The 26,029-nt window shown below is 38.4% G+C and overlaps 3 protein-coding genes across 4 annotated transcripts in view; 1 reads left to right on the top strand and 2 right to left on the bottom strand.

The window, feature by feature from the left end:
- Positions 1 to 1,393, bottom strand: part of LOC143299246 (tripartite motif-containing protein 2-like) — a 72,348-nt gene extending 70,955 nt beyond the window's left edge. The window contains exon 1 of the mRNA XM_076612462.1: positions 1,217 to 1,393. The gene's annotated coding sequence lies outside the window, so the exon portion shown is untranslated. The remainder of the gene's footprint in view (positions 1 to 1,216) is intronic.
- A 6,720-nt stretch (positions 1,394 to 8,113) lies between these two features.
- On the bottom strand, positions 8,114 to 17,551 carry LOC143299007 (histone PARylation factor 1-like). The gene is made up of 7 exons (XM_076612077.1): positions 17,429 to 17,551; positions 16,564 to 16,726; positions 15,305 to 15,526; positions 14,575 to 14,773; positions 13,242 to 13,340; positions 12,166 to 12,407; positions 8,114 to 10,887 (listed from the first exon to the last, which is right to left on the bottom strand). The coding sequence occupies exons 1-7, from the start codon at positions 17,543 to 17,545 to the stop codon at positions 10,583 to 10,585; spliced, it is 1,347 nt and encodes a 448-aa protein (XP_076468192.1). The 5' UTR covers positions 17,546 to 17,551; the 3' UTR covers positions 8,114 to 10,582.
- Positions 17,552 to 17,781: 230 nt separating this feature from the next.
- The window catches only part of LOC143298894 (kinesin-like protein KIF3A), a 28,085-nt gene continuing 19,837 nt past the window's right edge, over positions 17,782 to 26,029 (top strand). The window contains exons 1-12 of one of the 2 annotated variants that reach the window (XM_076611913.1): positions 17,782 to 17,843; positions 19,207 to 19,338; positions 20,199 to 20,246; positions 20,757 to 20,840; positions 21,237 to 21,299; positions 22,044 to 22,118; positions 22,576 to 22,655; positions 22,830 to 22,949; positions 23,266 to 23,360; positions 24,412 to 24,454; positions 25,387 to 25,486; positions 25,885 to 25,939. In XM_076611913.1, the coding sequence (XP_076468028.1) occupies positions 17,841 to 17,843; positions 19,207 to 19,338; positions 20,199 to 20,246; positions 20,757 to 20,840; positions 21,237 to 21,299; positions 22,044 to 22,118; positions 22,576 to 22,655; positions 22,830 to 22,949; positions 23,266 to 23,360; positions 24,412 to 24,454; positions 25,387 to 25,486; positions 25,885 to 25,939 (898 nt within the window). In that variant the 5' untranslated portion in view covers positions 17,782 to 17,840. Of the gene's footprint in view, positions 17,960 to 19,206; positions 19,339 to 20,198; positions 20,247 to 20,756; positions 20,841 to 21,236; positions 21,300 to 22,043; positions 22,119 to 22,575; positions 22,656 to 22,829; positions 22,950 to 23,265; positions 23,361 to 24,411; positions 24,455 to 25,386; positions 25,487 to 25,884; positions 25,940 to 26,029 lie in introns of both variants that reach the window. The other variant, XM_076611914.1, reaches the window with a different exon arrangement.

The raw sequence follows: 26,029 nt of genomic DNA, 5'->3' as shown, positions 1-26,029 counted from the left end.
AAAAAAAAATACCCAGAAGATAGGTCCATTCATGCAGGTGGAGAGGTGGGATATGTATTACGATGTTCAAGCCGCATATTCAGGCTGGTCTGAATTATGCACTCTTGGTTTCAGCTTCAGTTTCAAGGTGTCAGCGTGCGGACAGTTCCTTATTCCCAACACCATATCTGTTGTAAAAGAAAGAAAACTAAGAAAAAGGAAGAAGAAAAAGATATAATAAAATGATGTGTAAAGTAAAACAGGTATCTCTCTCTCTCTCTGTGTCTCTCCGGCTCTCTGTCTCTCTCATGTGAATGTGTGTGTGTGTGTGTGTGTGTGTGTGTGTGTGTGTGTGTGTGTGTGTGTGCATTCGTGCGTCAATACCTGCTGTGCTGTCTAAGCGCACTGTATGCCAGTGTGACGCGCTTTAACACTGATGAACCCGGTACAGCACAGACACACTCTGACACTCATACTGTCATCAGTAGTGTCCAAATTGTTATGAAAGTCAACAGTGTGGTAGCTGTACGTTTCATGTGGAAATGTTTCACCCATTCCATCGTCCGCAACTGAAGAGTTAACAGATCACTGTCCGATTATGTTAATGATGATGATGATGGTTATAAGAAGAACATGAACAAGGAGAAGAAGAAGAGCTGAATTAACGACAATCGAAAATCTCTTATTTCAAGCAATATCAGAAAACTGTAGCCTTGCTGCAAACAACAAGTCTTAATGTACACTACAACTCCATCCCTGGCCACCTTCCATTATTTCCATTTGTCCATCCAGCACGCGCACGCCCGCAAGCAAGCATTTTTCTCTATAAATAGAACCGACATACAATGGATAAGTGAAAAACAAAACAAATAAAACAAAACAAAAACAAAAAACATGAGTCACTTGAAGTGATGCTATCGATAGCATCCCCCCCCCCCCCCCCCCCCACACACACACACACCAATGCATTCGTGGTAATGATTTCTTCAGAAAGAACAAAATATGATAATAAACTATAAAGAAATTGTACCCATCAAAATACAAGAGTCAGCAGCCTTTCCAAAGGGCCTATCCGTTTGTTTTTCCACACTGTTCAAACCGGAGCAGAACTTCAAAAGCAGAGGGGGAAAAAACGTGTCTAATGGGGGAAGCTGGCGATGGGAAAAAAAAAAAAAAAAAAAAAAAAAAAAGCCAAGAGACACACAACCAAAAGCGGAGACAGTCTTAACAATCTTACCTAATTCTGTGGCGGCGACAGACACTGCAGGCAGACGACGAACAGATGCCATTCACAGGTGGCGCAGCAGCTGTGACGTGACCCACCAGCAGACGACAATTGTTCTCGCTGGCAACAACACGGAAATACGTACAGCGTCCGCTCGTGTCACACGCGTGCGCGCAACCAGCATCATCATCATCGTCTCCTGTGTCCTTCCCACTCCTCCTCCACCTCCACTCACTCTCCTCCCCATCCATTATCACCACCGCCGCCCCACCCGTGATTACCTCCCTCCACATTGTCACCGTCATAACGAGGCTGTCACCTCGTGCGCGCAGCGACCAACCACAACTATGCAAAACACAAAGGTCAACGTGGTCACACCCTCTGTAGACAAACGACACACACTAGCTCGTTCCAGGCCCAGAACTGCCGGAGAGAGGAAAGTGCCCACAGCACTGTACTGAATGTGAAGTGGGAAGGAAACCGTGCCAGAAAAAGACTGAGTCATCGCATTGGCGAACCGACGTCTGCTGTATAGGTCTGCACGTGCAATCTCCGTCTCGCGCGCGTGCGGCAAGACGCAACAGCCTTGGTGATGACATGGCTTAGTATCAGTTTAAAAAAAAAAAAAAAAGGAAGTTTTGAATCGGCGGTCGGGGTGGAAGTGGGGAGATGGAAGAGGCCATTGGAGATGAGTCAACACAGATATGGGATGGAGTGGTGTGGAGAGGGAGAGGAGGGATGGTGCAAGAGAATGGACGTGTTGTAGATATTAGAGGAGGAATATAATTATATTGTGATAAACAAAGAATTCAGGGTGGGTGAATGATACAGGTTGGCTGAGATATAAGCACTTCTTACTCCTGAAAAAAATCTCTCTCACATATACACTCACGCACATAATCATGTTTAATCCTACCAAATATTGGACTGTCAAATCTTGGCATGACGAGTTCAACTTAGGAAGGTGCGCTCTGCGAGCGGCTGAAAGCTTCAGATTAAAAACAAATGGTATTGAAAGGCTTGCTCAGGTTACAGACCATAAAAAGATGCCAGTACACTGACACGGACTTTCAGCCAGATTTGTTGTGGTGGCTGATGTTGCCACCGAAAATGCCTGGGAATACCTTTGGACAGAGAGATAGTCAGTTCTGTTGGGCAACCTGTTCCACTGTTGAAGTTTAACCGGTTCAGGGTGAAAAGGTATACAGAGCCAGGTTGTCTGCTCTCAGTCTTGGGTGGAAACGTCGAGCTCCTCTTCTCGCTTTACTGTAAGTATTTATCAGCACTGAAGTCGACAAGCCAACTCAGTGGTAATCCCGTGCAGCAGTGTTAAGCGACTGGTCAATCTGCATTCTTCAATGCTGTTCCACTGCAATATATCATTCACCGTCACAGCAAGCATTTGCTCCCTGTGCTTGTCATGGAACGCATCATAACTGACGGACTTGAAGATCATGTTAATTAGCACAATCAGCATTTGAGAAAAACACATCACAAACATTCACTTTGCAGCGGATGGCAGTGATAGTCTGGCAGAAAGCGAACAAGAACTTGCAAAGTTTGTAAAAGACCGGATGAAACATCAGCAAGATATGGCAGGGAAATGGGTGCCACTGAAAAGACCAAGCTGATGACCAACCACAACACCTGTCCAAGGTCAGAAGCCAGAAACTGTTCAACATGTCACCTACCTTGGATCTAACGTGAGCAGTGAAAGATCCAAACCAGAAATCCTCTGAAGGGTTGCAAAGACAACATCAGCACTATCCAGACTGAAACCGGAATGGAAGGACAGCAACACCTCAATGAAACACATTATCAGACTCCTACGTGCGCTGGTAATATTCCATCTTCCTGTATGCCTGCGAGACAAAGATTCTCGTGGGAGATTTGGTAAGAATAATTCAAGCTATAGAAATGAGATTTTATCTAAAATACTAAACGTCAAATACACTATCGCACCACTAACGAACAAGTGCCCCAAACCATCAAGCAGTTCCTTGAAGATCTGCTGACATCAGTTAAAGAAAAGAAACTACGTTGGTATGGCCACGAAACAAGATCTAATGGCCTTGCTAAAACAGTCCTCCAAGGATCGGTTGAGGGAGGGAGACGAAAGACAGAAGAAAAAAAAAGGATGGAATGACATCATTGCAGAATGGACGGGAAAACTGCAGAGACACAGGCTTTGACTTACAACCGACAGACCTGGAGGAATGTAGTGAACCGTTCTTCTGTGCTGCACCCCAATGACTCTTCACAGAGTTCAAGGAGGAGGAGAAGAAGCAGCAGAAGAAGCTGTTTTCACAGAATCTGGCTGCCCTGTTACATGCCAGTGAATACCTTTCAGAAGGTTGGGTGTGCTCCACGATTATCTAAACCACTATGATGTGATAAATAGGCACTGGCATTGATCGTGCTGGTTCAGTTAATTTCTAAAACAAAAATCCGAATGCGCTGTTTCCTTTCCCGAGTGTCACTTTGGTGTGTTTTGTTTTGACCAAGACAAGTTGGTGGTGGTAGTGCCACCCAGGTGTTTACTCTCTTTAGAAATTAACAGTAGTTCATCATGAACAGGAGAGATGTGTTCTTGGCTGGGCTTGTTTGTTCTTGCTGGGCATAACTATGATGGCGAAGCATTTTCCTCGGTGGACTGAAATCTGTTTGCCACTCCTTTCCTCAGACTTGGAGTTACAACAGTTCTGAATGAGAGGCTTGCTCGTCTCTATCTGAGTTGACTTTTTTTTCTTTTTTGTTTTTCTTTCCTTTCTTTTTTTATTTTATTTTATTTTATTATTATTTTTTTTAAAGTATAACAGATTTAATTGTAGGGCTAGCTGGTCTCTATGTCAGTTGTCATTCTTGAAAAGTAGACAGTCGTCTGCAATCAAATTGGTTTGTGAGAAATTAGCAATGTCAGGCAGATCATAGAGAGATGTCATAGGACGGTACACTGTGGAAATCCCAACGTAAGGATTGCATTGGAACAATGTTTCTGTTTTGAAGATAAAGCCTCCTGCTTTCTGTCAAACAGTAATGTCTAAATCCACAGCACAGTGTTATCTCGGACGCACTGTTAGTTTCGCTTGTAAAGTAGACGTGCCAAAAGGATTTTGTTGAAAGCTTTGCTAAAGTCAAGCATGATGACATCGACCTGGGCCCTGCGCTGGAAAAAGACATGTGATGACTGGTGTTGCCTATTCAGCAGCAGTCTAATGTGTGAGTGGCTGGAACTTATGGCTATCATTTTCCCGGCCATTAAGTCTTTAAGGAGTTTCATACGCCATTGAGGTCGATAGTAATATTCTTCATCGACCAGAAGGGGCCGGACGCCATTGGGGTCAACAGTAATGGTCTTCATTGACTGGAAGGTGCTGAATCCTTTGAAGTAACACCTGGCAGTTGATGGTATCACATCCCAATGTAAAATCACGATCACGAAAAGATGCTAAATACAAAGATTCCACCCCACTTCCATCTTTGCCCTCCCCATCAAAGGGTGAACATAAAAGACCCATTACTGTGAATCATTTGTGGAGTTACCAAACTAAAATTTGCCGCTCTGCCCAGTTCAAATGTCTGCTCACTTTTGCCGCTCTGACCAGTTCAAATGTTTCCTCACTTTAGAGCAAAACTGGGAAGTGATTTAGTCCTCAATACTGAAAACCATCTGCTGTATCAAAACCATCAATCTCAAAACAGATCCAATTCAAGCAAAACTGCTTGAGTTTAAAGACACTCTATGACCAGTTGTTCTGAAAATCATAACCCTTGGTTAGGTTAAAAAAGCTGTTGTCGAGCCCCTGATAAAAACAAACTGTATGTCAGTCATGATGTTCTTGTAAGCCACTGTCTTGTATTAAACTATTTTTTCTTTGTAAGATCTCTGAGAGGGCTGTAAATGAATAGTTGCAGGCACATCTGAATGAAAGCAATTTCATTTTACATGTTAAATTTCAGGCAGCATGCAGATATGGCCATAGTACTGAAACGGTGGCTCAAGGCACTGTGAATAATCTCTTGATGATGGTTGGAAACAGGAACAAAGTGGTTCTTGCCTCACCTGACTTCAGTGCAACCTTTGATACATTTGGTCACCTGTTGCTCAAGAGATTGCAGTGTAACATAGAATTTGAAGGAACTGTTCTTTGTTGATTCTCATTGTACCTACATAAAAACCCACTGCAAGCTTTTGTTGTTAAGTCTCTGTCAGCTGATGCTCCTCTTGTGTGGAGTTCTACAGGGGTCACCGCTTAGCCTCCTCCTCTTTTCTGTCAATACGAAAGAACTAACTGATCTCATCGAAACATTTTTTGCTGATATAAACTTGTCTTGTTGTTCAGCAGTAAAGGTTAGATAAAGCTTGGTTGAATAGGAACACATTTAAGTGAAATAGATAATAGGAGTTCATTGTGAACATATTTTAAAAAATAAGCCAAATCCATCAGAAATCCATAAGTGTGTGTGAAAGCTAATTGGGCATTACTGTGCACTAAAGAAAGGGAATCAATGAAATAAAAAGCTCAGTTTTGTCCTTTTACATATCTCCATGTTAAGGACATGTTGTTGTTTACAACACCACACGCATTCAGAACGAACAATAGAAAGCAGTTTTTTGTCATGATCACAGAGACCCACGCAAATATTCACCCGCTGGATGAAAGGGCGGGATAACAGGTGGGAGTGTGGACATCAAGGGATAAATAAGGTGAAAAAGGTTAATGGTCCCATAGCTTTTTATGGCCATTGGAGCAGTGACTTCACATCCACTGTGTCTAGGGCTTGGCATAGGAAGGCAGGGCCCATTCCTCTCCTTCCACCGTTTTTACTTTCCCCAACCAAGTCTGGTACCCATTCACGCTTGGGTGGAGTAAGGAAAATTGAAGTAAAGTCCCTTTCCCGAAGGATATAATTTTTTTTTAAATTCATTATGAAATCTGTGTGTGTGTGTGTGTGTGTGTGAGCATGCACGCATACATGTGTGCATGCATGTCTGTGCACATATCTTTATATTGTAGATGTACTCATGCTTTCTTATGCTGTAATTTCATGTGTTTGTTTAAAAAAACCAACGAACCTTTGCAGCTTTCTTATGCTGTAATTTCATGTGTTTGTTTTAAAAAACCAACGAACCTTTGCAGCTTTCTTATGCTGTAATTTCATGTGTTTGTTTTAAAAAACCAACGAACCTTTGCAGTGTGCCTCAGTAAATATTTTACTTTGGAAATAGATATATCAATTAATAGTCATAATGATTATAAATGTTAATGCCATCACCATCATTGTCATCATCGCTATTCAAACCACTCCACATCACGTCAGCAAAACTCTGTGACTCCTTCTCTGTTCAACCAAGCCAAAAGATGACTTCATCCAGAGGTTATTGATCTTCCGACAACCGACTTCCATTTCCCCCACCTCTCCCCAGCTTTCCATTTCATTTTGCCATAGAACTGCACATGCGCTCATGGTAATCAATAGAGGGACAGACTCAGTGACTCTACCACCACCAGCTGTATGGATTTATGAAAAAATAAAGATAAATAAAGAATGGGGACTGGACAAACAAGTGTGTGCACAGATGCACACACACACACAAACAGGAAGCAGGTTCCAGGGGGAAAAACAAAGAGAAAGTTATGCACAATTTTGATTTCATTTACATTTATTATTTTGGTTCTTCTTTTTTTGCTCTGCACAATTTCACCTTCATGGAGAGAGAGAGAGAGAGAGAGGAGAGAGAGAGAGAGAGAGGGAGAGAGAGAGAGATTTAACTTTAATAATTGGACCATTCTACCCATATCAAATGGGAAAGGTTGGGGCAGTGAGTTAGGAAAAACAGGAAACGTACAACATGGCTCCAGTGTAATACGCGATGATGATGACAATATGTATACTTATACACAAGAAGGCAATTGCTCTGTGCAACTCTGAAGAAGGCTAACACTAACTTAGTGTTTTATCATTCCTGAGTTATGAGGTGCCAGCAGTCACTCTCTGCCGGACAGGGGTGGAAGACAGCTCAGAACTGAAAGTTCTTCAACTCATCGACTGAGGGAGTTATTATTATCATTGTTGTTGTGCTTATAGTCCAGCCGACTGCACAGGGCCATATCAGGACTGCCCAACTATATATATAGTCAACCGTGTTAAACACAAAACTGTCACATCTATAAAACAAACGTCATTACAATAAACCTACAAAACTCAGTTTGTGACACAATGGGAAGGGTTAACTTTACTGGGGTACAAAACATACTTTCTGGAAATGGTCCAGATGTTTGATAAATCATTACCAACTCATGCAGTTTACTTCTAAGTGATAACATCTGAATGTGAAAATTTATACTTAAATGATAACAAATTTGAAAATCAGTACTTTAACAAAATGTCTATCACCAGCATGTGTGATTTTAACAAAACTCCTTCCTCATGCAGATTATCCCCATTAGAATCTGAATGACTATGAGTTTACTCTTGTTAATTTGTCAGTTTAAAAAATATATAATTAAAAACAAAACAAAAAAGCTTGTGGTCTTGAACCATTATTTTCAACAGATTCTGGTATTAAACCCACATGTGTGAACTGCTTTGAAATTGTCCAGAAAGGTGCGTTGAAATGCTGTCAATGTGGGCTATCACTGCATGTAGGATGGCAAATACATGAATGGTGGATGAATGGTTCATTATATGCATAATCCAGTCATCATAATGTAGTGAACTATCATGTAATGCAATGACATTCTGTGAACAATTCCCATTGTCTATAAAAAGCCCCTCACGGCGCGAACAATTATGTACGTATCACTGCATAAACATATATAATTTTTATATTCCTGTGATTTGAAAATCAAACTTAAAAAGGAAGAAGAAAAATAAAACAAAAAACAAAAACAAACTGAAAACCAATTTAGCTGGATAGTTTATTTGCCACTGAACAAAATCTTGCATCTTGCACTCTTCCATACACCAGCCAAATCTTATCAGACCAAATTTACAGTGCAGCTATAATAACAAGGTCATTTTATTCTGCATTTATTACTACTATGGCAAAATTAGACACATGACTATAAATCACCATTATTTTCCAACTGAAAGCAAATTATTAATTAATGCAAGACTTTCATGATATACCTTATTCTTATTCTTGTTGCTTATAGTCCAGCCGACCGCACAGGGCCATATCAGGACTGTCAAATCATACAACTGCTCAACCGCGTCAACACAAAACCCCAATATACCTCCTCAGTAACAAATGAATATGACTGCAAATAAAGCTGTGAATTACACACAAACACAGTCTGCAACAAGCCACCCCCGTTTCTTTTCGTCTTATTTTCTCTGCAGCTGTAGAAAAATATACTCTGACTTGGGACTTCTCACACAATACCCCACCCAGCTTCAAACAGGAAAATAAATATTTTGTTGCTTATAGCCCAGCTGACCATGCAGGGCCATATCAGGACTTAAAAACCATAGATATTGATACTCTACATTCTGAAAAAACAACGACGAGACAAACACAACAAAAACAAACACCCACAAACGAAACTTAGCCACAAGTGCAATCCATTGATGGACATAAACCTAGGATATGCCTCTGACATTGACCATTCCATCAATTTTTCATCAAAGGATAAAAACGAAAAATAAAGGAAAAACTTAATATATAAACACAGTTAAAGATAATAAGCCACAACATATATTATAACAGGCAAATAAAACCAATAAATGCCAACAGGCACCCCAAACATCTTGGGACAAAAAAAAATATTCAAGGCTTACCTGGGGAAGAAAAAAAACGAAAAAAAAAAGAATGGACCAGCAAGGTGGAAAATAAGGAATATAAGAAATGAAAAGACAGCAGAACAAGGGAAAGAGCTAAAAACAGAAACAGCAACAGGAGAAAAGCAATTTTCTATCACAATATTTCCAGAAAGTGGGGATACCGTTTATACTGAAAGAGGCCCCATCATCCCAGTCATGAACTTGATAATCATCAGAAACAAAAACTATCTCCATGACTTAAAAAAAACAACAACTGAGCATGGTCATGTTTTTTTCTTTTCTTTTTTAAACATTAAAAAATATATATTTGGTCTTTTTTTTTTTTTTTTTTTTGCTAAATAAAAATTCATGTGGTCATTCTTCACATTCATCAACAATAAATTGTCCAAACCGAACTGGTTGTACTTAATGAAATCATTCAATCGTCAACAAAATGCACGAATCAATAAATCCCCCCAGAGTTGCAGGTTAACAATATAGTACAGTAAATATCAACACAAGTTGCAAATAATGAAACAATATCAAGTTGTAATTTCAAAATTATGTTTTGCCTAATTATGAAAAACAAAACAAAAAACAACAGAATCCAAACAAAATCAAGTGCAACTGCATAAACATTGTAAATGCAACAAAGTCCAAAGGGTAAATTCATAAACTATGAATGTTTTTAAAAGGAAATTTTCTATCTAAAATTACGTTTAAATAACATACTTACCGTGACCCAACTAGAGCAGACTCCGGCAGGGGTCTGACATTCCTGTCCTGTGCAAACTATCCGCCTATGCGGAGCAGACGAAACTACGGCCGATAACCTCCCGGAAGTAGGTAACCTCCCCTTTGTCCCGCTGGTTATCGCCTAAAATGAAACTACTAATAATAATCTTACTGACTGACTGAAGTTTCATACATACAACTGTAGCACACAAATGAGTAATGAGAACAGGTATGATTCAAGTAGATGTTTGTGAACATGATAGAGGACCAGTATGATACAAGCAAGTAGAAGTTTGTGAACATGATTGCATTTAAAGTTTTTCTTTACTTATTTTTCTCTGTGGTTTGCAAAGCAGAAAAAAGTGTGTGTGTGTGTGTGTGTGTGTGTGTGTGTGTGTGTGTGTGTGCAGCATGCAGATATTCCTGTCCAAGGTCAGTGTCAGCATCTGAAGTATTTTGATGATTTAATCCTTTGCAGTTTGACAGCATTCATCACATAACTAAAAAGTAGGGAAGCAGATGATGGTGATAATTAAAAAAGCAAAAGCAAAAGAATCTATGGAAGAGAGAGAGAAAGAGCGTAGGGAAGGAGAATATTTATTTAATAAGTCACTGTCAGAACTGGAATCTTTTTGATGATTCATTTCTTGAAAAGCATTTTCATACTTTTAAATAATCAAAAAAACTGGGAAATAACCAGAAAAGAAAGCCGCACAAGAAGACAAATGCATATCAACTATAACAGTGCACAGTCTTTTGCAACATACATACAACAGGCATAAAATTGTTTCTTGATGCTGCCTTTTCAATTCATATGAAAAAAATAAAGAGTCATTAACTGACTTGAAGTCTCTCACCACCCTACCCAGTCTGTTTCTAGTCTATCTGACTGAGCTCAGCGGAATGAGATCTCCTCTTCAAGTGTGCCTCAATTATTTTGCTGTACTCGGGTCGGCCGACCAACTGATAACCCAGAGACAGCAAACAGTTGATAGGTGAATGAAAACACTTCCCCCCAAAGGTGAAGAGGTCAAGGCCAAGCTCTATACCCTCGCCATAGTCACACTCGTCATTGGCGAACTGAATGAATGTGATGATTTCTTGCAGAGGCTCCGTGTGCTTGTCTCGCTCTGCCTCCGACTTACTGTCACGGATCTTTGCAAACATCTTCTTCAGGTCCCCTGCAAGATACATTCAGAGCATGGTGCGTTTATGGACTGGACATAGTTCAGATACAACAAGATAAGAATTATTTTATTATCTCACAAAGAGAAATTCAAATTGCATCAGGTGCAGCAGAACACAACTAGACAATCAGCAACACACACACAAAAAAATAACATTAAACATTACTTGATTAATTATTGACATAACAATGTGCACCGATTATTTTAAAAAAGGCTTTTCCATTTGGTTATCAGACACATGTGAGTAAAGAAATAAATCAGTGTATCATTAACCTTGACATGATTCAGCTGATTTGTGTGTGTCTAGCATATTTTCTGAAATGGAGTGAAAGAGGGGTGGAAGGAGAGAGAGAGAGAGAGAGAGAGAGAGAGAGAGAGAGAAAGCTGCCAACCCTCAAGCAGACTCAAGTTTGAAAAAAAAAAAAAAAAAAAGTGCAATATTTCAGTGTAATTACCTGACAATATAGATTCAAATTAATTAAACACAACTTGATCAATGTCAAAACAAATGAATGCTGAGGAGTAATGAGTAGTGCAGTGTAGAAAACTGTAAATTTTAGCAGCTTTGAGAAAGACAGCAAAGGAAAGACAATTTCTGACAATGAAATGCACTCAATGCTTTCCAACCTCTTGAACAATCAGGGCTTCTTACGAAAAAAAAGGTACATCCCTGACACTTTGAAAATACAAAGTATGCACTGCATCATAGTGCATGATTATCAAGCAAGCCCTTGGAACAATATAAAATATGAATGAATAAATAACAAAGAGTGAAGATCGTGTATTGGAGCTTCAGTCTGATGTTTGACTTCTATGAAGGAAAGTTGTTTCCCTTCCCTATGATGAAAGATAAGATAGGATAACTTTATTATCTCCAACTAAAGAAATTTGGTCAGGTGTATTTTCACAACACAGACAAGTACACAACATGGAGACCAGAACTATAAAAAAAACAACAACCAGCAACAGCTATGAGGAATATAACAAAAACACAAATGTAAAAGTATCACATACACTGTTTCATTCCACACATTGCAGGTAATATTTCATTTTAATGAGCAGCCAATCAAGGAAGCATATGTCCCCTTTTGGGCTCAGAAACCTTTAAACAATTACAACAAGAAGGAATGCCTGTCTTTGTTTTCGTGTTGCAATGAGACTGTGCACGTTTAAAGTGCCCCTATAAATGTAGTCTCGGACTCCCTAGACTTATGGCAAGTCCCTGGGAGCCAAGAAATCCTGACGATACCCTCCATACAAACCACTACTCACCTGGGGTCTCAGGTACAGGCCTGTAGCCCACCTCGTTCTCGTCCACAGGTACCACCAGTCCTGCGCCATGGAAGGTCTTGGTGACCACCTTTTTGTCCCTCTCCTTCATTCCCTTGGTTTTCAGTTCCAAGGTGTAGCCACCTTCTGACGCTGCTGATGTGACTGATTCCTGCAGCTTGTGTAGTGATTTCTTCATGTCCCCAGACAGCTTTTTGTCTTTCAGCATTTCTCCAATGTAGTAACTGTTCCAGATACAGAAAGCAGATGATGAAACTTACTGATAAAATGTTTTTGACAGAGAGTGGGGCGAGGAGGAGGAGAAACTATTATCTTTAGTCACTGTCAGCACTGGAATTGTTAAGGTGATGCTTATCATACTGGATGCAGCTATCTTATAAGGCCGAGGGTGAGCGTACCCAACTGCCAAAAATTGTGCCCAAAGTACGACTGTTATTGATTCTCAATAAAAGATATGATTAACCTTTTTTTCTTTCGGTAGTGTTGGTGATAGTGGTAGTGGTGATGAGAATTTTAAAAAAGGGAATTAAATTTCCAGTATGTAATAGCAAAAATGACACTTGTGGAACATATTTTTATTTTCTCACCCTCCTCCCCTGAGCATTTTACTGATTAGTAAACTTCTATCCAACTGCATTTCAATTTTTAAAACCCAAACAAAATCTGTGCACATTTTGGTTTTAAGCCTTAAAAATAAAATACTGGTTAGTCAACTTTTATCCAACTGCATTTGAATGTTTACAGCCGAACAAAATCTGTGCACATTTGGTTTTATGCCTTAAAAATAAAATACTGGTACTCAAATAAAGTAATATGCTACAGGCATCGCTGATTCCTTATTCCTATTCAAAATATTTGCAAGAAGGAAAAGAAATCAAAATCACTTTTATCTTGTAACCAGACAATACCAGCAGACATTTCCAATTTAGTTTCACATTTAAGAACAATAATTATAACAATAATGATTATAAAAATATGTTGGAAGAGATTTTTCAATATTATCATGTTATGCTTGAAAACAAACTTATTTCTGACAATGAAAGAATTTCTACAGGTACCTGACTGCAGCAAAAAGGTTCTCTCCCCTTGGTGTCATAATTCCGTTGTCATTGGCACTGTTGGCTGCTACAAACACTGGCATCTCAGAGGGGACATCTCTGCAATAATTATCATGTTAATGTTAACCACCTTGTTAGTTCTTCTGGGACTGTTGGCTGAAGCTACCACGCCCACATAATCTACAGATCAGTGGTCATTGATTGTTCTAACCCCACAGTATTTGAAACAATAATCTAAACCCAGCGCATGTTGGGTGTTTTCAACTTTCAGAATCCGTGAAATGCTGACATAGACTACACGGTTTTCTGCTTGTATTCACATATGTATGAAGGGGGGGATTATAGCACTAAAAGGTCTGCGAATAGGATCATTTGGAGATGGGAAGAGTGCCCGTACATACTCCTTGTTTAGCGCCATGTCCTCACCATGTCAAACTGGCGCAAGCAATTCTTGTGTCTAACAGTATTAAGACAGCCACCTGGGTCTAGTTCCTACTCAGCCAATCAACATGGTTTGCTCTTTTCAGTGCTGAGCATGTGCACCTTAACTCATTCTTTCACCATCAGCGACCAAGGGAAACATGCAGGTTTATGTTCTGTCTCACCTTCAGTATTATCCACTCACTTTGTGCACTTCGCATGTTGTCTTTATCAGTTTCTGTGGCTCACTTTCTTTCTCCATGATAATAGTATTTTTAATTTCTAAAATCTATTGCATTGTTTTCTGCAGTTGATTCTAGACAGTAACTGGTGTCTTGTGCACTAAATGGCAAGTCTCACTCTGCAACTTGCCAGCATCAGACTTCCAGGTTAGTGACGATCCCTTGAAGTTGGAGAGTGGAATAACTTCCACACTTTGTTCATCAGATAGTCATACTGCTGGACTTTGAACCGCAGACACAGATATTCGGAATAAAGTCCAATGGTTTTAGCCACTGTGTCTAAGTCTCATCAATAACCATTATACCAACTCTCAACTAGGCTCGTCATGTTTACAAATATTAGTGTAATGTGTCAATTTCACAAGCAAGATTCCTGTCATGCTCAAAACTTTTTATGCTGTTTGTGGGATTTGGTTCTGTTCTCCATTTGGCTGTAAACTGTGATGCAAATGTCACATTCACTGATAGTATTTCAAATACATAATAAAATTCAGTGGCTTTGTAAGTTTGTTATCTGATGCAAACACACTTTTTATTTGTATCACAATAATTATCTGATAGCATTTCAAACACATACTTGTAAGTCTGTTCTCAAAATAAAGTAAGTGAAACACTGAATGAGAGACAAAGAGAGATGGAGAGGAGTAACATTTCATTCCAGAGCCATTTACCTGAAATAACCAAGATGAAACTGTTTATCATTATCCCCCTTGATGATGGTCAAAAGCTCAGGCGGGTCATAATAGTAGCGCCAGTGCAGCAGAAAGTTAGGGCGGCGCCCAGTGCTGTTCTTTTCCACATCTTTGTGCCGGCCAGCCAACACATCGTATGGACCCACCAGGGTAAACCCCAGGGTGTCTTGCAGAGCCTCTGCCCAGTAAGTAAATCATGTTCTTTATAACCCACTTTATTCACAGCTACAAAGCAGGTCTGTGCATATACAGAATTTTATAATAAAAGTCGAATATTAAACTATTTAAAAACAGAACTTCATCTTAACATTTTGCTTAAATAAAAAAAAGAAAACAACAAAAAGCAACTTCACTAATGATACAAAATGAATAAAAAAAATCACCTAGAATACCTTAAGCAACACTGCTACATTGGATACTGGACAATCAACTGATCTTTTTCTAAAGTCAGGTAAATATCAGGATTAAAAAAAAGTCTCCACAGTTGCTGATTTAGTCATCATCCTACTCTTAGTAGGCACTTTAAAAAAGTTGTTCAACATTCATGGGTAAAATATAATCTTGAACTAATTCATGCACAATGCAGATTGTCATGAAAGTCTTGTCAGCTTCCTTTGAATTGTGAACAGATGTCTGTAGTCATGTAAACAAATATCAGAGATGATAAAATATCACAACAAATATGTTACTGCTTACTGTAAATACTGACCTAATGGATCTTCTTCATTCAGCTTTTTGCACAATTTCCAGAAATCATAAAAATCTTCAGGCATTTCCACTAGAAACTTTTGTTTGATGTTTTCCCGGACATCCACAGGGGATGCAGGCATTTCTGCTGCATCCTCTTCTTCATCACTGGCATCTTCATTCACATCTGATGCTGGTTCATCCTCCTCTTTGGAATCTCTCTCTTCTGGAGATTGGTCTGGAGCTGGCGAAGGAATAACAGAATGCATAATATGTTATCTTTATACTAAGATATTTACTTCTTCTCTTTTTTTTTTTTTTTTTTTTTACATTATCATTTCTCAGCATATGCATGATAAAAAATGGATATCCACTAATAACTCACACATATATATATATATATATATATATATATCAGGGTTCGTCATTAACATTTTTTCACATGAGCGCCTGCGCTCTAGTTTCAGAATTTTGATGAGCGCAAACTGAAAACTAAGAGCGCACACAAAAAACATAGAGCAACAAGTCTGAAACATAAATTCATTTTGATTTTGCACGGCCACAAAATCGATCGTGTGCTCCACTTTTCTACTCTTCAAGTCTGAAGAGCGCTCTTTTGCATAGCCTCCCCTGATTCACTAGGCCTACTTCTGGTTGAACTAACAAAACGTAAACAGACGGCTTTCAAACTTCGGTAAATGCAAAACGATCGCGCTTTTGACTCTTGTTTGTGATGGACAATGGAATAACAATTTAGATACAGTAGTGTATGCTTATGTCTTTTCAAAATCAAGAGCGCAAGCGCTCTGAGTCAAGGAATTTTCCAGAGCGCAATTTGTTTTTTCAGAGCGTTCCACTCAGCGCTCCCGTTAGTGACGAACCCTGTATATATATATATATATATATATATATATATATATATATATATATATATATATATAAGCATTTCTTTGACTGCTGATATTAACCACCAGGTAAATTTCTCTTTCAACCACATTTTTAAAAAATTGCTCCCATCTGAGATAAAGTAAATATTCTTTTAAAAAATCTGGAGCAAATCTAAAGTTAGAAATTATTCATAAGCTCTATTATTGAGAAGAAAGTTCTGTTATTCCAAAGTCTTTAATTTGTTTTTGTTGCAAAATACTAATATGCTAAATAACTGCTATTGTATAAAATTCAGAAAGACATTTACAACAAATGAACAATTCTTGTAGATAGAGAAATGAACAATTCTTGTAGAGAGAGAGAGAGAGAGAGAACACTGTAATAGTCACATACTTTTGTCCTCTGCTGATTTTGATGTACTAGCCTCTTCATCTTTGTCTTCTTCAGCATCCTTTGTTTTCTTCTTCCCAAAATACTGTTCTATTGTTCCTGCTTTGGCTTTCGGTGCATTTGCCTCTTTCTTTTTCTTTTTTGGGGGCTCATCATGATCATCTGTCTGCAAACAAGAACAGACATTAGTAAAAGACAGAAGGAGGAAGAATATGAAATGGTCATGTAATGTTTTCCACAACTGTAGCCAAACAGCTGAGTTTGAAAACAATCCTTGACCTGGAAAACAATCTTAAGTCTACTCCACTTAAAACTGACCAAACTGTATACATACAAAGCAGTTTCACTTATCTACTGTCTCTCTTCTATTTATTCTAAACCAGACAACGTTGCTGCCTAATCAGAGGTAATATAAATAATAAAACTTTAACTCTTGTTGCTTATTTTTGCTTTTAAAACGCATATTTGAGCATGCTATCTTTTATTTTGTTTACAAAAATGAAAATATAGTCACTGTCATAGATCATTTTACAAAGTTAATAAACAGGTTGAGCAAAAAATGAAACAAGGAAATTCTGATCAAGTCTTCATCAAGTTGATCGACTTTTTTCTGGAAAAATGTAATGTAATGAGTAAGGTAAAACCAGGCCTTCAGATCGATGAAAAGCATGCACCACTGTCGCGTGATGGTGCGTGTCTATGATCATCAATTTCTCTGTGTCTGTGTAAGCCATAAAAGAATAAATAAATAAAAGACATATAAAATCCAAGATTTCGCGCCAATCAAGAGTTGACAAACTTCTCACAAACCACGTTTAACACAGACATCGCAACAAGCTGATAACAAACCGAAACTAAAAACACTAACATCCTCTTCCGATCGCTTTGGATGTCGATATTGCTTGAGATGTTGTTCGTTCTTGCGGTAGCACTTTGCACCATACTTGCACACAGGTTTCAAGTCTACTTTCGAAGGTGTCGCCATCTTGATCAATTTCGTCGCATCCCTCATAAGGGATCGTTTGTTCATATATTTGTAATAATGTATAACAGATATTGAGTCCTATATAATCGCATTTATTTATTCAAATCTATCTATAAAATAATAACTACAAAACGGTACTATAATTTTGGTGAAGAAAGCCCGATAGAATATGCATTTTCAAAAAATAATCAAAAATCAGATTACTCCCTGCAGCGGTCTAAGAACGTCATCAATCCTTGCTTATGTACACAAGTACCTTGGCAAAAGCCCAAAGACAAAGCTGTGGCCTCAGAAAATGGTCAGAGATTTATCATACTGTGTGTATGATGTGTCACTAAATGTTTTGAATAAAGGCATAGCAAGTTTCGGCGCAGCGAATCCTCAGTTATATCATCCGATCTGAATGAGAACATGGCAGGTTTTGACAAGTAGCCTTGTTGCAGTGTTGTGAAATATGATTGTCAGGAAGTGGACAAGAAAATGGACAGACGTGCTTTACACTCTACCATTCATTTTCATTTGTGTCGTTTATTCGGAAATGCTGTTTTATGTGAAGAACGTTGCTAATGAAAATCGTTTTGTTTTAAATGTATTTTTGAAAAGATATGACGTAGGGATGCCCGACTTATCACGAATGATTCATTGTTTTTGATCAGCTTCATGTAAGACAAAGCTTATATATAAACATTATTAAGTAATTGTGAAACCAGACTGGTATTTATAACCCTTAATATACATTTGTTCTTTCGTTTGAATCATTTGCGTTTCTATTTTATTATTTGTTTTATTGGTTGATTTTGTGTTTTGCAAATTTTCATTATACAATAAAGTTTGTTAGATTTGATCCCATTCATTATAAGCATATGATGTGAATCTTCATTATCATTTTTGTTATGAGCTTTTCTCTGCATGCTTGGATTGACATAAGTATATATTTTTTATTTTGATCTCATTCATTCATTGAATGACCAATCTGAATGATGAGGTAGAAAAGATGAAGCAGCAACTCATATACTTGTACAGATGTGCATAATTCAAGGATAAATTTATAGGGTTGTTTGCATGCATCCACATGCATGCGTGCATGGTTCTCTTTCTCTGTGGCTGCCTTCACCTCTACACTCCATCTCGCTCTCTGCAATCGGCTTTGGATCCACTCTGTTTACGCATACCCATATTCAAACACTTGACTGTTGGCCGCCGTTCTTTCTCTGTCTCTGAATCTTGCAGTTGGAATGAACTTCCTCTTTCTCTTTGTCACGTCTCCGCACTCAGCTCTTTCAAGTCTAGTCTTAAAACCCACCTCTTCCCAAAATAGCCTTCCTTCCCTGCCTCTTCCTTGTCTTCAGTTTTTCCAGTTTTAGAGTTATGCATGCATGTGAATGACTGCTGCGAAAGTGCTTTGATTTGTCTCTGCACAAGATTGAGTGCTATATAAATATAATAATAATTATTATTATTTACTCTTTCTCTGTATGTGTGTTCGTGTGTGTGTGCGCGCGCGTGCATGTGTGCGTGTCTCTGTGTGCGTTTACTTGCTTGTGAAAAAGCTCCTTATAAATTGATCGTTATCAAGTTGTGCATATTCCTGCATATTCATTAAATTTCATTTCTATTGTTTTACCTGATTTAATGTGTAGTTTGTAATTTTTTGTTTTCAGCCATCTGAAAATGTTAATATCAAGGTCATTGGTCGTTGCCGGCCTTTGACAACAGAAGAAACTGACAAGGGAGGCAAATCTGTGGTGAAGGTTACCGGAGGGGATAAGATTGTGGTAGAGGCTGCTGGAAAGGTGAGGCAGGCTCATATGTGTTGACATGTTGTACTGTCTATATTTTCTCTAAGTCAGAGGACAAAGAGGACATAGACTGGTAGAGAGAAAAAAAACAAAAACCACCACCCTCTCCCAACTTGTCTTTTCTCACCACCCTTCCCAAACATTTTCCCCTGATAATAGCCAGCTTCCAGTAAAATAATAACTTTTGTATCTGATAAAGTTTGCAACATGCAGTAAAGCTGTGGTCTTTACTCTTCTGATTTGTTTTAAATGTCAATATCTAATGAATGAAACATGAATAATGTATATTGCTGAACAATCTGGTCTCATATATTGTGCAGCACCTTCATGACTTCACCTTTATATCTTATTGTAATGTGAAATAACTGGATATCAAAATATCATTGTAACTTCTCATGTTTACTGATGTAATATGTGAAGGTAACTGATCATGATGTGAACTCATCAGTAACATCAATTATGAATATGTCATATATCGAAAAAGATCCTGATTGGGCATTGTTATTTTGTGTAATTCAGTCTATACATAATTCCAATTGACCCATCATTCTATTATACATGTATGAAAAAAAAATTCTGGTTAACACAAAGACAGTATGCCTGATTTATGATTATAATGAATGCCTCTGGATCTATCGATTGCTCATGAACCCACTCATTTTGAAGACTGATATGAAAACTCTGCTGCTCTAGGTGAATAAAAATTCAATGGAACTGATTATTCCATGTAAACTGCCTTTAACAATAAACATCTTTACAAAATATGAAAGTTTGTGTTAAGCTATTATTTTTTGTGTATTATAAAAATCCATGAATTGTTTTGATACATGCTTATATGATTTATTCATTCACAGGAGCAAACATATTCTTTGGATGGTGCGTATGGACCAGATGCAAAAAATGTAAGTATATTAATTTTGTCAGTTGTTTGTATGTATGAGTGTTTGTGTGGATGTGTGCGTATGGGTGTATGTGTGTTTGTGCATGTGTGCGTCTGTGTCTGTGTGAGTATCTGTTTATATGTATGTGTCTTTTTGACTGAGAGCTTGAAAATATGTTTGTGTGTTTGTGAATGATAATAGAGATAATAGAGAGAGACAGAGAATCAAATTTAATTGATTCTATTTTCTGAGGGTAGTAGAGCAAGACAATGCCTTTTTTTCTTTTTCTTTTTTTCATTCAGTCCTTGAAATAGGAAAAAATCAGAGGAGAAGACACAAGAGTTAATAATTTCAACAATGGGACAAATTATCAGATAATCTTAGATAATAGTGGCAGAATTACATAGGAGAAAAAGAGCAATGATTTGGGGAGAGAGCAAAAATCTCTCTTCGCCACTAACTTCTTGCCAGACACCTTTCTTGATAATTAATTGTAAATCTAATACACTAATGTTGTGTCATCTAATCCAGGGCCAGATATATCAGGAGAAATGTGATACCTTCATACAGCGTGCCCTGGAAGGTTATAATGTTACCATCATGGCATTTGGAGCAGTAAGTATACAGTGTCATCAGTTTGTGTAATTTGGTTATATATATATATATATATAATGAATGTGTGTGCATGCATGGGTGTGTGATTGTGTGTGCATGCATATGTGTGTTTCAGTGAGCATGCATGCATGTGTATGTGTGAGCTTGCTTGTGTGAATGTGTGTGTGTGTGTGTGTGTTGGTTTCTTTCTCCTATGCTTCTTTCTTTCTTTCCTTATATTTTTTCTCCGTTTCTTTTGTAAAAAAAAAAAAAAAAAAAAAGGATCAGTTCACACTGCAGACAAAATATGTACCAAATATTTTGTTTTATTTATTTATTTATTTTATTTTATTCTTTTTTTTGTTTTTTGGTGTTTTTTTTGTACCAAATATTCATCTTCCATCATCTGACTTGCAGACTGGCAGTGGAAAGAGCTACCTGATGAATGGCAATGATCAAGACAATGGCATTGCTCCAATGGTATGTACAATAAATGATGGCATAATTACTTTCATTGTCTTGAAACCACTGTAACTCTTTTTGTTCATAAAAACAACAATGCCAGTAAAAGAGCAACAAAACAGCACTGTGTGGAGTGGATTCTGGTGTATCTTTCTTTCTGCTTTCGACGGATGCAACTCCCATGTTCATTCATTTAGATCTATTAGTGGGCTTTTACGTATATATGTCTGTTTTCACCCTGTCATATTGGCAGCTGTTTTTAGGGGTGTGCTTGCTGGAAATGTTATTGTTTCCATATCACTGAACACTGACATGGATTACAGGATCTTTAACATGCATATTTGATCTTTTTTATGTGTATTTAGATGAGAATGTTAAGGCATGAACAGTTCTGCACATATTTTGACCTGAAAGATTGGAAAAATCCCCCCCCCCCCCTTAACCACCAGGCACCTATACTGTGATCAAACCCAGAGCCTTCAGATTGAAAGTCCAGCTCTCTAACCCTTCAGCTGTTGTGTCTGTCCTTATATATATATGAAGAACTAATCTCACAGTGAAGGGAATAGAACAAGGGCATTTCTTGAATATTAAAAAGAGCAGCCACAACGGCAGTGCTAGATACAACATGACAGTGAATGAATTGAAATTCAAGAGTTTAACTTTTTGTTCTGTTGTTCAGTAACTGTGTATCTGATAGTTAGCTTGTCATGTTCTGTGAACAGCATTCATCAGCATGAAAAACTACCTCTTGTCTGACAGGTGATTAAACAACTGTTTCAACATCTGAGACAGCGTGGAAATAAAGAGTTCATGGTGACTGCATCATTTGTGGAGGTAAGGTTGTGATGCTCTGTTTGCATGTGTTTGTGTGTGTGTGTGCGTGCGCGCGCATGTGTGTGTGTGTGTGTGTGTTTGTGTGCATGCATGTGTGTTTGTGTGTATGTGAGTGAATGTGTGTCACAGTGTGTGTGTGTGTGTGTGTGTGTGTTTGTGTGCATGCATGTGTGTATGTGAGTGAGTGAATGTGTGTGTGTGTTTGTGTGTGTGTCCATGCATGTGTGTTTGTGTGTATTTAGCGTGTGTATGTGTGAACCTGTGTCTAATGGTTGATATTTGCTACAGCGTAAAATTGTTTGAGAAGTTCAATATCAAAGTATACAAATCAACAGAAAAACGTAATATTATTCGACCAGGTCATTTATTGACTGTGATCAGATAAATCTTACAGCCAGAAACAACAGTCACAGCACTGACAACTGTCTTATCTCATTTTTCTTCCTACTTGCTTCAGATCTTGGATGAGAAGACAACTGACTTGTTGAATCCTCACAATAACCCCATGGCAGTTCGACAACATGTCATTAAAGGAATGTGAGTATTGAAAGAACTGCACAGGTAAGGTGAGCATTACTTTGTGAAGAGTATGTTCTACTCACCTTTCGGAAGTGGACATTCTTTAAAGTTTGCTGTACCCAAGACACATACACACACACAAACACACACATAGTCACCTACAGAGACGACTGCACCATGGCCATATTTCAGCTTCATGGACGGCCTATCAGAGATGGTGGCGCAGACAGAGGAGGAACTGTCTCAGCTGTATGACCAGGGCTGTCGTGCCAGGCGCATGGGGGCTGCTGACATCAAGGCTCACAAGGCTCGGTAACTGCCGTTTTTTTGTTTTTTTTTATTGCCAACAGATATTTGTTTTTTCTCTGTAACTTTCTTTTTTTTCATTGCCAACTACTGTTTCTTCTTCTCAGTAAATTTCTTTTTTCACTGCTAACTGGTATTTGTTTATTCTCAGTAACTGTCTGAAAAGAATATACCGGTACCCGTCACCCTCCTAGATAGATAGATGGATAGGTATATATATTATGTGTGTGTGTGTGTATATATATATTGATATGTAAATTGATATATGTAGATATATTCTGACATACTTACCTGATGGTGTGGTGTTGACGGTGGGTGACAGGGCACATGCAGTGTTCACCATCACAGTGGAACAGAAGGAGCGGCAGTCCAGCAAAGTGGGTGTGAGATCTAACATCATGCTGGTGGAGCTGGCAGGTGAGGGCCAGAGACAGCCAACCATTTACTTCAGTCAAGTGTGTCCAGCGTTACCTTTCATTTTAGTTATAGTATGTTTTAACCCACTGAACCCTGGGGAGTTTACAGTCCAAACAGGCTTCCATGCCATACTGATGCAGAAAAAAAGTATACTGATTTTCCTCCAAATTTTGTTTGGACATTCCTAGAAATGCTGTAGAAGTTAGGTTCCTTTCTTTGTGGTTTGTGCATGTAGTAACATAAAAACAGATCTAATGAAATAAATTTTGACATTGAGCGATGCTCAGGTGCAGGGCTCAGTGATTATGTTTTTACTTACCTGTTTATTTTGCATGAACATTTTATTTTATTTTATATTGTAAATTTTTAAGCAAAAATGTAGAGTAGGGTGGTGGTAGGGTGACCAGTGCATTTGGTTTATGCACAGGCCAGAAATCTGACTTTTTTGTTGTTTTGTTAACGCAGATGTTGTGTATGGTGTATGGATCAGTTCACACACTTTGATGCCTCATTGAAACTGAAACAGGGACAGCCAACAGTGGTAGACAACTCCTTAGTCTGTGGAGCAGTGGCTTAGTGGTTATGATTTTATGTGGAATTCCAGACTTGTGAAGAGGTTTGAAGAAAAAAAGAAATCGGTTGAAAATGTGTTGATGGAAGAATGTAAACATTCTTCTACTATAAAGATTGTAAGGAACTCTTTGTTTCTTTTCTCTTTTTTTAGTTGGGCCAGTGCCTGAAAACAGACACTTTCATAGCATGGTAGGGGATCTCCTTCCCAGTTCATTTCTCTTTGAATGTGTCCACCTCTTTGACACTAATACGAACTTAGAAATATTGGGGCTGCTGCATGTTTATTTGTTTTATGAATTTGCGTGTATAATTTGTTTGCTGACATCTGATTATTTGATGAAGTTGTTTTCTTTTGGACAAGAAAAGGGTAAAAAGCTAAGGAAAAGAGTTACAGAATATAAAATTCTGAAACTACTTCAAGATTACTGGGGAGCTGACACTGCTGGTACGTTTTGTGGTTGTTGTTTTTTCACAACAGGCTGTGAAGTTCCTGACAGCGCCGATCCAAAAGTGCTGGCAGGGTGAGTGTCTTTGGATGTGTTCTCTTCTCTGTGAAAATGTCCAGGCCATTATTTTCATTCTCTTTTTTTTTCTTTCTTTTTTTCTTTATCATTTGTTTCAATTGTTCAATTTTTCATTCAGTCCTGACGTGGTTCTATGGACAACAAGCAAGAAAGATAAATAAATAGATATTAGGTCCTTTTTCTTCCTTCATTCTTTTGTTGTTGGGTTTTTTTTTAGGTTTTTTTTTTACTTGTGTTCTTTCTTTTATTGTATTAAGTACATGCCACAGACCAAAATATTCAGTAGTTGTTGTTGTTGCTGTTGTTTTTCATCTGGAGGACAGACAGTGTCAAAGAGGTTATCATATGTGATGAAATGCAAATAACTGTGCAGTTTTTAATGGCTGGAGAAGAAGGTTTGACAGTGAAGAGCATGATATTGATGTCGTGGCTGTAGAGTTAGCCTTTTTTTTCTATCTCTATGTATTTGCCCTTGTCTGTCTGTCTGTCATGCAAACAGAACCACAGCAGATCAAATCTCATTCATCTTGATAATGATCATCTTTATTAAGTACACATATGAATAACTTTTTTGTGAAAATACACGTCCCTCTCATCATGTGTTCTTTGCTTTTTTTTTCCAAAATACAAAGTTCTCTGATCATATGTGTTTGACTTTTCTTTGTTACTTCTTAGATTTGTGATATGTGTATATGGCTCTTCTCTGTTACTACTTAGATATGTGTCTATGTGTTCATGCATATAGGATACATGTCAAGAAAGTTTGGCTTCCACAGAACTTCAGGCACAAAGCTGCTCAGGGCTTCCCGTCACCTTGCATACAGGTTAATAAGCTTCCCGAGATATGCAAAATGCATGCATAGTGTTTATGTTTCATGGTGATAGAATACACACCTGCATAAAAAGGTGAAGTGTCTTGTTGTCTCTAGAACTCAGGGTGTGGTGAATGTTCTGAGTGCTCTGGGAGATCCCAAGAAGAAAGGTGGACATGTTCCATACCGCGAATCTGTCGTCACTCGACTGCTGCAGGTGGGTTTGTGGTGTCAGTGTGTGTGTGTGTGTGTGTCTGTGTGTGTGTGTGTGTGTGTGTGTGTGTGTGTGGTGTTTTTGGTATGTGTGTGTGTGTGGTTATGGTGCTTTTGGTGTGTGTGTGTTAGTCAGTGCGTGCATGCATGTACATGTATACACATTTGTGTGTGTGGCTGTGGTGGTTTTGGAATGTGTGTCTGGGTCAGTGCATGCATGCATGTACATATGTACATACTGGTATGTTTGTGTGTGTGTGGTTGTGGTTTTGGTGTGTGTGTGTGTGTCAACGTGCATGCATTCACATGTGTAAATACTTGTAACCGTGGGGATGCACACGTTTCCACTGTACATACATCTAGTTTATTTGCATGAAAACAAAGATTCTGTACATTGTGCAGGACTCACTGGGAGGCAATGCCATGACACTGATGCTGGTGACAGTGTCGCCCCTTGGTAAGTCTCTCTCTCAAACATACCTTTACCTCTATGTACAATTCTCCCAGGGATGCACACACAAGTCGTATACATACACTGAAACCTGCA

The sequence above is a fragment of the Babylonia areolata genome, chromosome 24, assembly GCF_041734735.1.
Source record: "Babylonia areolata isolate BAREFJ2019XMU chromosome 24, ASM4173473v1, whole genome shotgun sequence".
In the NCBI taxonomy this organism is placed as follows: Eukaryota; Metazoa; Mollusca; class Gastropoda; order Neogastropoda; family Buccinidae; genus Babylonia; species Babylonia areolata.
This window is presented reverse-complemented; position numbering and strand designations above follow the sequence as displayed.